This window comes from Procambarus clarkii, chromosome 17 (assembly GCF_040958095.1).
Source record: "Procambarus clarkii isolate CNS0578487 chromosome 17, FALCON_Pclarkii_2.0, whole genome shotgun sequence".
Lineage (NCBI taxonomy): Eukaryota > Metazoa > Arthropoda > Malacostraca > Decapoda > Cambaridae > Procambarus > Procambarus clarkii.
Genome location: NC_091166.1, coordinates 6,614,846 through 6,633,134, shown reverse-complemented (window position 1 = coordinate 6,633,134; position 18,289 = coordinate 6,614,846). Strand labels below are relative to the sequence as shown.

The following is an 18,289-nucleotide window of genomic DNA, read 5'->3' as shown; positions in this document are numbered from 1 at the left end:
GTGTCTAGCACTATAATTTAAACGCCCCGCCTGGGATAGGGGCAGCAATAGTACAGCCATGACCGATAGTTGCCAGATGCCACCTAGAAAAAAAATCCAGGCCAACATTCTTGGGTGTTACAGTGTCAGTATTGAGCAAGCCACCAAGGCTGGTGCATGCAGCACGAGCTCCCAGCACCGCTGTTCAGCTTGTGACCACAGCATCGCCTACAAATGCCATAATATACTTGTTCATGCTATTATTTAGCAGTGACAGTATTACTGAAGCCCCCTGACTGTGATAAAACTGACCAGGATTCTGAAAATAGCAGGATTGTGGTGATATTTAGCGCTGTGCTAGGAGTAAGGCTGTGGAGGGAGGGTTGTGGTGTCGTCTTCTGACTGTGTGTGGCCACCATTTATTGACTGCACTCACTATACCAGCTTAGTGGTTCGCCATCGTGAACATAAATGTAGATACTTATATATAACATGTGTATAGTGTGAGATAACAGCGAGAGGAATAGGTTGGGAGCCGCCATTTTGGTGAGGGAGGAGCGTCGTCTTCACGACTTGGCATATTGTTAACTGATGGCCACTATGGTCTTTGGGCACCATACCAGCTTATTTGTACAGGTATGGTGAATAAAACAGGTAGATACTTATATATAATGTGTGTATATAGCGTAATAACACCACAAACAATATTGTTGGAGGAGAAATATTAGTGCATCTGGCCTTGAGGGCGGCCGCCGATCAGCTGACTGTGTGAGTAGCTACGTCTTTGTGCCTTTACTCACCATACAAGCTTAGATGTACAGTTATGGTGAACAAAACATGTAAATACGTATATATAACGTCTGTGTATAGTGAATAAATACAAAAACAGTATTGTGGGAGGAGAATGAGGGCGAGTGAGATGGTGTTGAGGGAGGGAGTGGCAGCAAGTGGCTCGCTGGTGTTTGGCGGTCACTCCTCGTTGCTTTTTGACTTACAAGACCAACTTAGTAGTTCGTTATGGTGAACAAAACATGCAGATACTTATATATAACCTGTGTATATAGTGTAACAACAGCAAAACTATTTGTTTATTTTTTTATGAACATAATAATTGAATCACTAATATGCACACCATAATTTTGAGTACAGCGATGGTTCACACATTTTATTATAAAAATATACCACAATTCACTGTATGGAATAATATTACTGCAAAAAAACTAAGAACAAATCAGAGACATTGAAATAATTAGGTAATAATATATTTGTGGCAACTGCCGTCTGACAGCTCGGGCGGAGTAGACCTCGTCTGGTGAAGGCTCTGCCAACGCCCCTTTTTTGCCACACTTCCCTACCCTATTGTGCCTAAAATATGCCACCTACGATTTTTTTTTTTCCCGTGATCAGGGAACAAAAATGAACACTTCTGAAAGACGAAAGATTTTTTTGGATTTTTTTTTTTGTTGCGCCTGTGGGTGTGAATTCCATTTGGGCCCCTAGCGGTTTGAGGGTTAATGTGGAGCCTGGACTATAATGAAGCATCAGGCTCTGAGTAAAGTAACTGGACTATAATGAAGCATCAGGCTCTGAGTAAAGTAACTGCAGTACAATGAAACACCAGGCTCTGAGTAAAGTACCTGGACTATAATGAAGCATCAGACTCTAAGTAAAGTTCTCTACACTGACCACAGTGTAGAGAAACACCAAGATGACAGTTGACTTTATTAATAAAAATGTTTCAGGTGTTAGAGCAAAAAGTTTCCTATATATAAAGTCTACTCTCATCTTGATGTGTCTCCATGTCAAAAATGTTTATATAGAGGCAATACTACACTCAGTTGGGTGAGAACAATGTGACCTTCAGCAGCGTACCTTCACTGAGGTTTGGACAGTCTTGACATCTGGGAAGAGTTCCTGGCACTTCTGGAGCCAATTTTCTACCTCCATGTTGCATTGGTCAACTTCATTGATGGTCATGAATACTTCCTGTGCTGTGCTGACTGTGTCGAGGCTCCCCAACATGGCCTGCAGCTGAGTCTTCCCTTCCTCTCCTTGTGTTGTCATATCCACCACACTGGTATCCTCCAGTTCCAAGAGCTTCATTGCTGACTTGTTCTGCACTACCAGAGCATAGAGTCTGTCCTGGAGCTGGAGGTGTTGAGTCTTCCAGTCCCCCAGCTACCCCCGATACTCCCCCAGCTGGGACAGTACCTCTTCACAGCTAGTAATGAGGCTGCTGATGATGCTCTTCTGCTCCTGCACCAGGGAATGTAACTTCTTGCTGATTCCTCTTGCAGGAGCTTTAATGGGTTTTCCTGGTACAACCTCGATACCTTTTAGTTTTCTGATAAGGGCCTCCATACCATAATTAATTGGGAACTGAGTAGCAGCTGTGGCAGCGTGCTCGGCACGGCAGCTGGGGCAGGTCAGCTGCCCATTCTTGATAGCATTGTCAATACACTGGGAGCAGAATGTGTGGCCGCACGGCAGTGTGCGAGGCCGTAGCCGATTGTCATCATAATTGTTAAAACACACTGAACATTCCTCTGGCTTGTTATCCTGTGGAAAAAAAATATTTGGTTAAGCTAGAAGAATTTACAACAAAAAACAATACAGTATTACAGTATTGTACTGTATTTACCAATACAAATTACATAATATTTACATAATTTCTTTGTACAGAGGAGCCTCAGTGTTTGCACTGCTAAAAATTCGCACTTTTCGGTATTCAGACGCTGTGTTCATGTTTGGTATTCGTCTGTTTGCTCGGCATTCAGATGTAAACACGCGTCCCCTGATGCATCAGTTTCACCATAGCTGTTGGTCACTGCACAACCTACTACACTTTTCTCTTGGATATTTTTTATATTCTTATTGTAAATAAGTCACCATGACACCTATGAAAGTTTGTGATATGAGCCTAGCAAAAAGAAAAATGGTTAGAATCACGATACAGATGAAGAAAGAACTCACAGCTAAATATGAGAGTGGTACCTGAGTGTCAGCTCTTGTTACAGAGTTTGTTATGCCTAAATCTAGTTCTCTATTAAAAGAAATGTGTGCAAAATGAGGGAAAGTGCAAACCTTTTCTTGAAATTATCACCTTGACAAACTGTGTTATAAATCTGTTGAATGACAGTGCTATGACTTACTTTAAAAACATTTTAATGCACAGGCAAAAACAATCATCCTTGGACAAGTTTCTTGTAAGAAATGCATTCAGTGAGTGTAATGAGGGAAACAGAAAAAGACAGAAAAGAGAAAGAACATCAGAAGCACAACTTCCAGAAGTTTTAATGTTAGGGAACTCCCCTGCCAAAGAACATCTCTCTTCCTCTGCCTCACTAGTTTCCACATATGCCATCAACTCTCCAAAGTACAGGTAAAGTGTAGTGTGTTAGCATTTATTCCATTTAATTATTGTATAACTATACAGTATTTATTTTTGTGGTTTGGAACTGATTAACCCTTACACTGCTCAGGGGTCCTTGGGACATTTACACCCCTGTGCGCAAGAAAAAAAAAATTCAAAAAAATTCTTTCGTCTTCTAAACATGTTAATTTGTGTCCCCTGAGCACGGAAAAAAAAAAAAATCGTAGGTGACATATTTTGGGCGCAATTGACCGAGGAAGTCTGGCAAAAAGTGGGCGTTGACAGAGCGGTCGTCAGACCCGGTCAGCGTCACCCGCGTTGACAGATGGGAGTTGCCACAAAGATATTATTACCAAATTGTTTCAATGTCTCCGACTGATTTTTTCTTAGTTTTTTTGCAGTAATATTATTCAATAGTGTGTATTGTAATATATTTATATAATAAAAGTGGTTAATAATCGCTATACTCAAAAGTATGATGTGCATATTAGTGATTCAATTATTATGTTTATAAAACAATAAACAAATAGTTTTGCTGCTATTACACTCTATACACAGGTTATATATAAGTATTGGCATGTTTTGGTCACCATAACGAACCATTAAGTTGGTATTGAGAGTCGAAAAGCAACGAGGAGTTACCGCCACACACCAGCCAGCCACTCGCTGCCACTCCCTCAACACACGCACTAAACTTTCTTCCCCAACAATACCATTTGTGGTGTTATTACACTATATACAGACGTTATATATAAGTATGTATATATTTTGTTCACCACAACTGTACAGCTAAGCTGATATAGTTAGTTCAGGCACTAAGAGTCGTCGCTATACACAGATGGCGGCTCCCTCACTCTTTCAAGGTCACACGCACTAAACTTTCTCCCCCAACTCCCCCTTTCTTTCTTCCCCTTTTGCAGTGTTATTACTTTCAGTGTTACAGTGTTTTACACTTTCTCCCCCTTTTGCAGTGTTATTACCCTATATACACATATTATATATAAATATCTACATGTTTTATGCACCGTAACTGTATACCTAAGCTTGTAGTGCGCCCAAAGGGCATAGTGGCCACCCTCTAAACAGCTAGACAAATCGTGCAGACGACGTCACCTCCGTCACCCATATGGCTCCTCCCAGCATAATCCTTTTGCTGTTATTACACTAATACACACATTATATATAAGTATCTACATTTGTGTTCACCATAGAGAACCACTGACCTGGTATGGTGAATGCAAACAATAACAGCTAGCCACACAGTCAGTAAACGATGCTGTCTCCCTCCATCTCTCAGCATCACTCCTCCCACAGCGCTAATTATTACAACAATCCTGCTATTATCACAACCCTGGTTATTTATATCACAGTCATTGGTCATCTGTAATATTGTCATCGCTAAATAATAACAATTAAATATTTATTTTGACATTTTTCGGCGATGCTGTGGTCACAAGCTGAACATCAATGCTGTTCGCTCATGCTGTGTGCGCCGGCCTTGGTTGCTCCAACAGTACTGTGCCTCTCACACCTGAGAATATTGCCCACGATTTTTTTTTTAAATGGCATCTGTTTACAAGAGCCCTGAGGAAGCTACTGTGAACCCCGTGTAGCCGCGGGCCATTTGAATCAGGCCTGGCACCCTATGGCGTATATATACGCCATGCGCACCATGGGACATGTTACTCAGGGCGTATACATACGCCATGCGCAGTTTAAGGGTTAATCCAATATACATTATTCTTTACTAGCTGTACTTGGCCACACGTTGCTGTGGCTCAGCAACACATGTGCGTTGTTGAGCCACAGCAACCTTTCCTGTCTCCCAGTCCTCCCCACCTTTCCCCAGTCCCCTCATCCTCCCAACCATTCCTCACTCCCCCGTCCCCTCGTCCTCCCAACCATTCCCCACTTCCCCGTCCCCTAGTCCTCCCCACCATCTCCTCTTCCTAACCATTCCCCACTCCACCATCCCTTCGGCCTCCTAACCATCTCTCACTCCCCCATCAACTCATCTGCCCGACAATTCCCCCCCTCCCTTGTCCCCTCATCCTCTTCACCATCACCCACTCCCCCTGTCCCCTTGTGCTCCCCACCATTCTCCATTCCCCGGTCCCCACATCACCATCCCCAACTCCCCCATCCCCTCATCCTTCCCATCATTACCCCCCCCCACTCCCGTTCCCTCGTCCTCCCCACCTTTCCCCACTCCCTCGTCTTATGCATTCCCAAATGATCTGATGTTCCCATTAGAAAATTGGGAACATCAAATGATCTGATGTTCCCATCACTGAAATATAAGAAAAACAGTTAAAAAACAAAACAAAATAAAAAACAAAAAACAAAAACAATCTACACTCACCAAATTTACGGTATGATAAAAACACAGCTCAATTCCAATGCCATGTCACACAAAATAATTACTGTAGACACTCAATTATCCGGGATTCGAATGTCCGGAAAACACCCTTATACGGTCAAAATCGTGACCGGATAAAGTTATCTCAATATCCGGCCAAAATGTCCATAGGAGCCGGGAAAATCAGGAGTTTGTCCGGATAAAAATCTGGGCCGGTTAACTTGCTGCCGATGTTGCAATATCCGGACAGTCAGCCAGACAGAGTGAATTTTCCGGATATGAAAGCCAGGCTGCGGGCCGTACCATATTAATCCAGTACGGCTGTGGCTCGAGGCGCATGGTGTAGGAGGGGTGGGATGGGTGGGTGGTATCGGGAGATAGGGGAGCGTTGGGAGGGATAACCTGGGGGGCTAAGGGGGATGTGGAGTGGCCTATACACTACGGTACAGTAATTACCATTAATTTTAGAACAATTCATCATAGCCAAAAACAAAAGAAATACTAGAATACTAAATATTTTTTCCAGTGTTCTGACATCAATTTTTGTGTTACGTCTTCCATTTTGGTATCAAATTGTGCGCAATTTAAAGGCGCATATTTTAAAACTAGTCCCATAATAATAAAACAATAAATATAATTTTAACAAATATTTTAACTTTTGGACACTTTTTAACGCTCATCACCACAAAATTATTTATATCTTTCCAGTGTTCTGACATCAATTTTCATGTTACGTCTTTCATTTTGTCATCAAATTGTGTGGAATCTAAAGGTGCTCATTTTGAAACCACACCCAGACTGATAAGTTAAAATTTTAATTTTTAACAAATATTTTAATGGATGATTTCAGACCGCGTCATCCGAGACGGCCCAGGAAAAAAACGGATGTCACTGGAAAGCGACAGCAAAGCGTGAAAGTGATAATTATTAATACACTCACCAACACAGGTTAGTGACAACTGTTATGAGCCACCAGTCCCTCATAATATCCACCCCACCCAGTATGAGAGTTATTGTACACCTATTCCATATTTATACCATGTTTGGACTGCCTTATAACCCATTAATATGCAATACAGCATGTGTAGTTAGGTAGGTAGTACTGAATTTATAAGTGTTTCAGGCTCTCCAGACAACAGTATCAACTAAAACTCCATGATTTGCTCATCATCAGCTCTACTGAACTGCCTGAAGAACAAGAAGGTCAAAACTGTTCAAGTGTAGCCCATCAACTGATTACATCAGAGATAAACTTTAATGATACTATTAAATCTATCAGAATAGATAAAAACAATCACCACAGCACCAGACAGATGCTCACTAAACTAGCTTATCCCAATGACAAGTAACACCTCATTCAATCAGCTACAAATATAAAACCAATCTTTATATAAATGAGTGCCTTACCAAGCAGCGTTGATCCTCCTCTACAGACTGCATCATATTCACAAACAAAACCCAAATCTTATCAAGCAGTGCTACACCAGGAATGGAACAATCATTGCTAAGAAAGAACAGCAAAAGACATGAAATCAAAAGTGTCCAACAATTACTGGTTTTCTTTGTTAATTGTGACATAACTGGAAGCCAGCAAACTTCCAATGTCATTGTTGAGAGTAACACATGAGTGATCAGGCCTTACCTAGCCTAACCATATTTAAATTTTTTTATATATATATATATATATTAATTACTAAATGCTTCTTTTTTATATTAATGACTTTAAATACATATAATTTACCCTCTTATAACTATTACTACAAAGACTTCAATTTTATAAAATGTAATAATTTTTTGAATGCTTAATTTGTCTAGTTATCAGATTCTTACCTTACAATATTTGCAACTTACCCATTTATCTGTTGATACTAACACTTCAATTTCCCAAAATGTTATAAACCTTGAACTCTTAATTTGTCAAATTATCTGAATCTTTAATTCATTACTTTGTGAATTAAAAATTAATAATTTAATTTCTCACTTATATATCTGCCCATTAATATTAGCTACTAGTCTTGTTTGTTGTCTAATATTCCAGTATTGTTAATGGATTCTTAAGCTTTAAGTACATCAGTGTTTCCAGCCATATGTGTTTGTTTCTATTGCATACCCTTATCCAACTTGTCTTATTACCATATGATATTACTGTATTACAATCTTAAGAGATTACTGAATTTTTAATTTGATTAATTATGTTTCCTTTTTTATTAATTATTTTGAATCTGAATCCATTTATTTATTCATAATCTTAATCTAATTGTCTAATTCTCACTTTGTTCTCTTTTTTTTTTTTTGCCTGTGTATTACCTTTTTATATTGCATATCTTTGCCCATCTTGTATTATTACCATATAATATTCATGTATTACAATATTAATCTAATTCTTAAATTAGCTAATTATTTGTATTCCATTTGATTAATTATTTGAATCTTAATTTGTTTACTCTAGGAATCTAAATTTGATTAATTATCTAATTTCCCACTCTTCTGTTCTTTATTATTTTTACTTTTATATCTGGTAAATTTTATTACTTATATCAGTATCTGCTAAATTTTATTACTTTCATATCTGCTGAATAATATTTGCAATCACTTCTCTATTCTTGCATTTTTTTTCTTTCCAAATACAGTGCATCATCACTCTAACAGACCCCACTCTAACGAATTCCCGGATGGTCCAAATGAATTGCATTTGGCACTAAATGTTCAGTGGAACATACAAAATTTCATTTGTGTTGTTCCACTGATGGTGATGACCTAGTCCGGCATGGCAGGGCTGTGAGAGCTGTGAACTGTACACACTCTCCACATCGTTCACTTCACTATGCATATCACTAGTAGCAGACACCTGTGTTAGGTCTTTTTCCAGATTTGGGTTATCAAAATCATTAGCATGCTCATCTTCAAGCAATATGCCTTGTATTCCAACATCAAATGATGTTTTCTTAAAAAATGGCCGACTAGGGCTGGGAGCACGAAATGGATGAATACGACATGGTTTCTACCTTGAATATGAGCCTGCCCATGACTATGGGGAATGCTGGGAATTTTTTCAATCTGGCAAACACCTCAGGAATCCATCTTGTACCCAAGTCAACACTGCGTTGGACAGGTGTTTGGGAGCCAAAGGCGCATGTGCCACCCATTGTTGCTCACTCAGTACTAACCCAGCCAGCAGCCCTAGGACATTCTGGGAATTTTTTCCAAGATGGCTGCCACTCACTGGAGGTCCTAAGAGTCCATTTTGTACTCAACCTACCGCAAGCGCGCTTCGACTGTGTACGAAGAAATGAAAAATACTTTTGTCAGTTGGCACAGTAATTGGCGAATGGCATTTGTCGTTTGGCACAGTGCAGTGGTTAAGGTGTTATGCACACCCCTGATTGAGCAATATTATACGCTAATTGCATTTCAGAGGGTTAATACACTCAACATAACTGGGTAATAACACCATGATTAACCCTTAAACTGCGCAACACGTCATATGATGTGTTGAGTAACTTGCTATAAATTGTGCATCATGTCATATGACGTGATGGAATACCACACAAGATTTGAATGGCCAGCGGAGTAGGGGGGCCCCCATACGCTGCCCAGGGGCTATAGTAAACCAGCTGCCATTTTGTAAAAAATATCCAGCTCACACTACCAATGCGTGGGAGGCACCAATTACCCAGCGGTCACCATGGCGAACGCACAGCCAAATGCCTCCTGAGCACGCACCACGCAATCACTTACTCAAGAGAAAATAACTAGTGAATTATTTTCTGATGGTGAGGAAAGTGATTTTTGATGACCCTGACATTGATAAGGACTACAGATAATTGACCGATGATAGTAGCACAGACAGTGAATATGAGATACAGTCTCCTCCCATGGCGAGGCCTACATGCTCACCCATGCCTTCTCGCCCAGTGTCTACTCCAATTCACCCACGACCACACAGTTCTTGTACTTATTTAGAGTATGAGGATATTTTGGGCGACGAGTCAGAGGAAGGTGACTCATTTTCTGGTTTTCGTGAAGTGGATTCAGAGCATAGTGTTATCATGCCTGTTGCTAGTACCAGTGGTGATACCGGGCGAGAACTTGTCACGTCAGCAGCGTCTCGCCCAGCCAAGCGCCGCCGCATGGCACCACATGAGGAACCAAGACCCTCATGTTCACGTGATTTCACCTCACGTTTACATAGCGCCCGTACTTTGTGTAGACGGACTTTAGCTCCTGGTCCACGGTGTGCAATGCTTCCTCGCTGTCATGCCGCTGTTGCGTCTCGCAGGACACCAGGTGTACTTGTGTGGAGTGATAGTGACGATTTTATTCCTCTAATTCCTGCCTTTGACAATAAAGACGTTGGGATTACAGACCTTTTCCCTGATAATGGTGAGGACATGTGTGAAATGGATTACTTTACAACATTTTATGATGAGCCGCTCATGGAATATATTGTACACCAAATGAACCTTCATACGACTCATCTCATTGGAAAAGAGATAACAGAATATTCACGATTGCAGCGTTGGAAAAACACTATTATAGGTGAAATATATGTATTTTTGGCAATATGTATGTTGATGAAACATTGTGTCAAACACGCTATTACAGATTATTGGAGCAAAAACCTGACTATTCCAACACCTTTCTTCGGGAAATATATGTCCCGAGACAGGTTTCAGATACTCCTCAGGTGTCTTCATTTTGCAAGTAATGAGGACTGAACAGAGGATGATAGACTTTGGAGAGTCAGGCACTATATGAATGAAGTGATTGGAAAGTTCAGAGATTTCTACGTACCAGCACAGACGCTGGTGATTGACGATTCCCTTGTGCTTTTCAGAGGACGTGTTGCATTCAAGCAGTATATTCCCTCCAAACGCAACAGATTTGGATTGAAATTCTTTGTTCTTTGTGACTGTGAAACAGGATACGTGTTACACACGATTTTGTATTCGGCTAGTGATGTAAACATTCCCGGTAACGACCAACATGGTTTCTCAGGTAGTGTGGTAAAGTCACTGATGGTACCATGGATGAACAAGGGCCACATTTTATACACGGATAACTGCTATACAAGTCCCTTGCAATCTAGGTTCTTGATTTAAAATAGAACTGGATTGTTTGGCACAGTAAAGCCAAGAAGGGAAATGCCAGTGTTTGACAATAAACTTGAAGTTGGTGACTGCCAACTAAGAAAAAGTGATCAAATACGCTCAGTTAGGTGGAAAGACAAGAGAGAAGTGAACTTGCTGACAACCATTCATGATAGTACAATGGTGAACAGTGGCAAGGTGAACAGAGTAACGCAAGAACCAATAAGCCAAATTGTGTTCTTGACTATAATATCAACATGCATTTGGTTGATAAATCTGACATGATGGTGGGCAGTGTCGAGTGGGTGCGGAAAACATTGAAGTGGACGAAAAAAACCAGCGTTGAATGTAATGAAACGCCATTTTCTGGGCGAGTCCCGGAGGCTCCCCGGAGCTATCCATGGCTGATATGGATACCCTAACTATTTTGCATCAGTTGATGTGGGTGGAGTTCTAGGCCTACCGGGGACCACAAGCCAGAACCTGGCCCCCTCAGAGAGGCAAGGGGAGCAATGGCCTATAGGAACCCTCGTGTGGTTGGAAGCATTCTATGTCTGCCATCGACCGGGACAGGCACCCAGAAAGGTAAGCGCCACAAAACAAACCCCTATTTTGGTTAAACAACAAAAATCGACAAACGAGTGGACAGAACTTCCCCAGGAAAACGAACTAACAAGCATGACGTCACGCGAGCCGCGCCGCATGTCTGCGCAGCTCCCCCCTCCCCGGGAGGGGGAAGGGGAGCCCCAGAACCCCGCGCCGGCGATCCCCGCCCCAGTTCTGAGGCTGGATATCAAAACCGTGAAAAACCCGCCGACCGGAGGGCGGGAGGGTGCCGGGGAGCCTCCGGGACTCGCCCAGAAAATGGCGTTTTATTACATTTAACGCTGGTTTTCTGGGCGGAGCCCCTACGGCTCCCCGGAGCTACCTCACCAAAGACTACCTAAAAAACAAGGGGACATACCCGGGAGGCGGTCGGAGAATCACTCCACAACACGAAGTCGAGACAACAATCCAAGGTATAGCATTCGCCAGAAAAAAGGGAGAACGGCCGCAGACGAAGAAAACCTATGATCACGACAATAGGAGCCAAAAACCACTGCGCCTGAGAAGAGCAAGAAGCTCTGCCACACGGCCCCCAGAGGCGAATGCCAACACAAAAAGAAAACCGAGGCAAAGCAAACCTGACCCCAAGGAGCCACAACCACCAAGGAGAAGAAAAACAGGAGAGCACCCTGTCCAAAGACCAGGACGACACAGACAGTGCATAAGCAGGCCGGAGGTGTAACAACGCACGATACAACCTGCGAAACGCGCAGAAGGAATATCGATACCGAAAGCTAGCAGCAGAAACCAAGGTGCCAGATCCAGGAACGGCCCCAAGCGCCTCTACATCCTCCGCAAGCCAATCCTATGACAGCCCCAGGAGGGAAAAGAAAACGCAGGACCAAAACGAAAATGCCACAAGTGTGCAAGACCACCTCCACAAGTGCAGCTGACAGGGAAGGAACTCGCATAAGGAGCTGCCCCGCACCAACATCCCGCAGAAGGGCAGGAGCGAAAAGACTCATTAGGAGCAAAATCTCTCCCAGGAAAACTAGGAGCGCCGAGACAGTGTGAAGAGAAGAGATATTCACAAAAGAACAAAAAGGCCAACACCCAGAAGCTGCTGGGAAGAGGACCCACAAGCCCTAGAAAGGACCAGAGGGAAGCTCAACCGAATGACGACAGACGCACCAGAAAACGGGAAGGAGCAAAACAGTCCCGAACCATCGAGAACAAAAAGAAGCAAACACAAAGGACGAAGGCCCCAAAACCCCGTCGCACCCGAGACCAAAAGTCATGCAGAAACCCCAAGAAGAAAGGGACATGACGGAAGAAGGCCCGTCCCGGAAAAAGGGGCGAAGATCGTAGAAAAGCACCCACCGACAGGACGGAAACAACGAGTACAACGGACAAGGAAACCAAGCTCAGGGAGGGGCCGACAAAGCACGTGCAGATAGGGGGAACGGAAAACCCCACACCATACTACTGCAGGTCCCCCCCAGAGGGTTAGAAACACCCCGGCGGGGACCAACGGGGCCTGAGGCCTCTCACGTGAGCCCCACCCCAGCCCCGGGAACCCACCCTGCAGGCCCCGGGGCCGAGCTGTCCCCTCAAAGCCCCAGCGTCAAGAAAACCCCAGGGCAGCCATGAAAAACACGAAGGAAGGGAGCCCACTAGGCTCTGGAACTTGAACCGAAACCGGAGGATAGGCGAGGGGCGAGATGAAGACCCCAAGCTCATCCCCAGCCAGCACAATGAGGCGAGGACAAGACAATGAAACCAAGGAACATGGAAAAACCAGGCCCTGCACGGCAAGACCGGCAAGGAAGGAGAGCCCCAGAGAGAGCATGGAAGGGCCGAACATAACGCCACAACCAACCCTGACACACAGCTGCAGTACCAAAACCGCAGCAAAACGTCACCACACTCCCAGAGGAAGCGACAGAGAAGATAAATAAATCGTACACGAGTGGCACACATAGGGAAAATAGGCGGAAACCGAGCACCCAACTGAGCCACAGGGACGGTAGAAGAAACGTGTGCAGTGTAACAGGCAATCAAAGGAACACACATTAGGCAGCCCAACATGGGCTGACCCCATACACATCCCCAAGAGCAGAGATGAGAGTGCCCAAGAAGCACAGAATCCACCCGACAGGCAAACGACAGGGAAGAGGCGGAAACAAAGAGCCAGAACCCAACCTGCAAACACAAGGGGCCGGATTCAGGAAGGTACTTACGAAGGTTTTTCCTCTTAGCTAAGAGCGTTTTCCGTCTTAGCGCCTTCGTGGCGGCTACGTCCGTATTCAATTAACTACCCTAAGTGGAAAAACCTTCGTAAGTTCATTCCGGGATTTAAGTGTGGTTTCGACCACTCGTAGCTTTACGTAAACTGGATATAAGTCATTTTTTCTCTACAACATAACACTGGGATCGATTTATGATATTGGAACATGACCAAAATATTATAGCTGGTGAATCTAGTGAAGAGGAATCCTTCATGTTAGTTATATATGCATTCTCTGCTTGAAACTTGAAGTAAATATGTGTTTGATGATAGTAGAATTAGTTTTATAATAGCAAGATATTATACCAGTAGTTATTAAGTAAATAAACACTGGTGAACATGAAATATGAGAGGTGATGAGCCCTGCCTGATGGGATCATTTGCTATCACCAAATGCCCCTGTTCACCTAGTAGTAAGGGTATAGTATACCTAGCTATACATACCCATTTCTAATTTATTTAGTTTGGTTTTATTTTGAAATTAAATATGGGTGAGACATAAAATAAAAATATGCTGCACAAATGATGTTAGGTAAGGAAAAGGGTAAAAATGTCAAAAACTTTATTCATTGAATACTTAAAGCTATAATTATGACTATATAGATTATTAAAAAAGAGAGAGGGAAGTAAGGATCCAAGACCTCTTCCTGTTATACAATTTGGGTGTGGAACAAGTAATTATAAAAAGAAGGCACCATGCCGGGAAGGCTATGTAGCAGTAAGGCAGTGAGGTGAGGCAGCTACTTATTTGAGAAATGCTTATTTTATTTACCTTATAAGCTGAGGCAACTTATTTTATTTGAGGAATACTCAGCTGATTCCTCTACATTTAGCATGGAACAAATTTGTGTCCAAGACCTCTTCCTGTTACTCAATTTGGCTGTGTGTAACCAAACTAGAAGTGCTCTACAAATCAAGGGACCCAGAATGTGGAATGACCTCCCGAATCATGTCAAAGGCTGTACCTCTCTCAACCAGTTTAAGAGTTAAACCAAGTACTGCCTAATTAACTCCATGTAACCTAACTTACCTCCTAAATGTCAACCCATGTCTTGCTATTTTTTAAACAACGCTGTTCACCAACATGTGCAATTGCTGATTTATGCTATGTTAACTCCCTTTTTGTATTTTTTATTCCTTCTTTCAACACAAATTATACCTAATCCCGATTACTATTAAGTTTTAGTCTAAGTGTTTTTCCCCCCACACCTTGCCCGAAATGCTATGAGTATTAGTGGCTTTAGGTATTGTATGTACTAGCTCTGTCTATAAATCCAACATTATGTTTGTAAATCAACTGTATGTACTTTTCCTGAATAAAATGTATTTATTATTTATTTTTTAATCAGTAAGTATTAAAAGAAGGCACCAAGATGGGAAGGCTATGTAGCACCATTGTGTGTAACAATAAACCAATTTTTTTTTAACAAATAATGCACCTGTATGGGAAAACAAATCCTGTCAGCTGTAAAAATATTGATGCAATTATTTAAATGAAAAATATAATGAAAGAAATATTACTGGTTTATTTTTATCCTATCTTTTTGTACTGTACAGTATATCCAAGGAAGTGAAAAATTGAGACATAATGCACAATTTAATGAATGATTAGCAGTTCAAAAGAAATATGACTTGTATTACATATCAACATGAGATCTTAATGATCCATGGTCAACATGATTTAATAAGGATAATACAGTACTGTATTTGTAATAATACCAACTATAATTTAAAATCTTTATTACTGATTTTTTTTATTAAGAAGATTTAGGTATACACAGCAATGTGCTGCTACCCTATTCTATATGGAATATTACACAGTGTAGATAAAAAACTAGCTATAAGTTTATCTAATACTCCCATCTCACAGGATGGTTAGACATACTGTACATGGAATCAATTTAGAAAATACCAGCCTCAATACAAAAAACAAATCAACTCTGACTAAACAACTCTAAGCAATTTTCACAAGAGGTAAGCACTGAATCATGGAAACATTATATTATAATTACTCTTACCAGTTTCTACAAAACTCCTCTCAAACAATGTATTTTTAAACATGTTTAGGTATACACAGCAATGTGCTGCTTCCCTATTCTGTATAAAGGACCACACAGTGTAGATCAAAAACCAGCTACAAGCTCACCCAACATCCTCACCTCACAGGATGGCCAGTCATACATGGAATTAGGAGAGAACAAAATACTTAATGCTGATCTATTAGCCTCCACTGGCAAAATCTGGGTGCAGCACAAAAATATCTTCCAATATTCCTGAGTGTATGAAGTAATTACAGAGCTCAAAATACCTCATACCATTTGGTATGAAGTCACTGATAACAGGACAATCACAGATATAGTGTTGGAGAGTATGTTCTCTCAAGTAGGACTAAAAACAGATGTTTTTTTTTCCACCAAGAGGGCTATAAACCCATGGAACCGCCTACCCGCTGAAGCCGTAAAGGCCAAATTCCAGCTAAAAAATATCATTAAGACAATTGGCGGGCCCTTTAACAAGCTGCCGGCTTTCTGTCCTCTTCGAGGTCACTAGATAGTTAGTGGGCCTTGGGTAAATTCAGTAAATATATACAATAATTGTCAGCGCATCTTCCGAGCAACAAGGACAGCTACACAGTATCTCTTAGAATTACGTAGGTAAACAACAAATGTAACATATTTGTTTACTACAATGTCGGTGCTGGCTGTAGAAGTTGAAAAAACATTGTTTTACTTCGAAATATACTAATTTTATAAGAAAATTCAACATAAATAGGAGGCAGTAGAGCTCCGATAAGCCAGCACTAAATCTTCAATATGAAGAATGTTGCTGCTCTCTGATTGGCCAAACGAAACACAGTAGTGACCTCTATCGGCACGCAGGTGAACCAACAATTTTCTTCCTAAGTATACCTTATTGAATCGCACCTAAGCATCTTCTTAGGGCGCACTTAGGAACCTTCGTAGCAAACCCACTTACGAAGAAATACACAGAGCTTCCTGAATCTAGGTCAAGGAGGCGAACACAAAACCTCCGACACAGGAAAACTTACTACCAAACAGGCACCCCCACCGTTGCACTGCGGAACAAGGTGGAGGCGGGGCCCCGAACTCAAGCAAGGTTAGACAAGCATAGGAGGGGGCAGGAGGAGTACAGGCAGGAACCGCCTCTGAAGGGACAAGAGGCCACCCGCAGACACCCGTGAACCAAGGAAGGAACCAGGTGGAGAGAACAAGAGCTGCCCAGTATGGGCTAATAGCCCTACAGTAGGCACCTCGGGTGATACGGTCCACGTTCTCAAGTACGTATGTACACCCATTCCTACTCCCAAAAACAAAAACAGCGTCAGGACGAAGGAGACGCCAAAACTGCACCAACTCACCTGCAGAACATAGGCCCTGAAGGGCCATGATGCAAGCGTTCGAGTCCGCATCCGCCGGAGGCGGCCAGTGCGCCCATGCTGGAGAGGAGGGGAGCAGTGAAGGAGGCTCCCCACCCTAGAACGCAGGGAAAACCTCATGAATTCCACACAGCGGCAACCCAGAACAGCCCCAAAGCAACGGGGCACGGATGGGAATAAGAAAAGAACGAGAGGCGAAGCCCCCCGAGAGAATTGGAGCAGAACACGTGTGCACACCACCCGGAACCAAAACAAACTCCCACGGCGCATGCGCAGGACGCGAAAGAAAGTAGCCCAACCAGGCAAGAAGTAGCCCAACCAGGCGAGAAGTAGCCCAACCAGGCAAGAAGTAGCCCAACCAGGCGCGAAATAGCCCAATAAAGCGAGAAGTAGCCCAATAAAGCGAGAAGGAGCCCAACAAGGCGAGAAGTAGCCCAACCGGCTACAAGGAGCCCAAATGGCCACAAAGGAGCCCAAACGGCCACAAAGGAGCCCAAACGGCCACAAAGGAGCCCAAACGGCGACAAGGAGCCCAAACTGCTACAAGGAGCCCAAACAGCTACAAGGAGCCCAACCTGTCCAGAACAGAAGGAACCAGTATGGAGGCAAACTCCGGGACACGCAGGAGGAAGCCGCAAAGGCCAACCGCACCGCAGGCGAAGAGATGCGGTTAGCCGAAAACCTCCTGAAGACAGAATCGAAGAAACCACAGGGACACGGAACCGAACCCGGGGAGGAGCAGAACCCAAGCCCAAATCGTACGCAGAGGGGGGAAAGAAAACCCCACTCCTCGTAACAGGAAGCCCCGCTCAGAAGGATGGAAATCCAGGCGGGGCGCAATGGAGCCCAAGGCCCCCAAGGCCGCTCCTCCCCAACCCCAGGAGCCTCTGCACCAGGCCCCGGGGCCGAGTCGACCTCCAAAGTCCCGGCCTCACAAGAAAAAGCCGGGGCAGCCGAGAGAGCTGAAAGAGAATGGGGCCCACTGGTCAAAACCCCGGAGCATCGGCCGGAGGAACAGACTCGAATGCCTCCGCAGCTTCCCCGGACGGGGCAACCCCCTGAAACTGCCCAAGTCTCAGAACCTCTAACCCCGCCCCGACCCCGAAGCCTGCAGATGGGTAGGGGGCGGAAGCAGGGGGGGAAAAACATGGGAGGCGTGGAAGGAACCAAGGCCGAAGCGACCAAAACCACCCAAGTCTGGGTCCCTATACAAGCGGGGCAGCATCGGGGCGTCCGGGGAAGTGACAGACCAGAGCGC

General features: G+C 43.3%; 2 protein-coding genes and 1 long non-coding RNA gene across 3 annotated transcripts in view; 2 read left to right on the top strand and 1 right to left on the bottom strand.

The window, feature by feature from the left end:
• LOC123768365 (uncharacterized) overlaps positions 1-7,831 on the top strand; it is a 37,917-nt gene extending 30,086 nt beyond the window's left edge. The window contains exons 2-3 of the long non-coding RNA XR_011228853.1: positions 6,562-6,659; positions 6,835-7,831. This is a non-coding gene — a long non-coding RNA (uncharacterized lncRNA). The remainder of the gene's footprint in view (positions 1-6,561; positions 6,660-6,834) is intronic.
• Positions 1-18,289, top strand: part of LOC138365565 (tripartite motif-containing protein 59-like) — a 597,995-nt gene that overhangs the window by 128,406 nt on the left and 451,300 nt on the right. The gene's annotated exons all lie outside the window — the stretch shown is intronic.
• LOC123768366 (uncharacterized) overlaps positions 1-18,289 on the bottom strand; it is a 48,227-nt gene that overhangs the window by 6,648 nt on the left and 23,290 nt on the right. The window contains exon 3 of the mRNA XM_069325786.1: positions 1,852-2,538. Within this exon, the coding sequence (XP_069181887.1) occupies positions 1,852-2,082 (231 nt within the window). The 5' untranslated portion in view covers positions 2,083-2,538. The remainder of the gene's footprint in view (positions 1-1,851; positions 2,539-18,289) is intronic.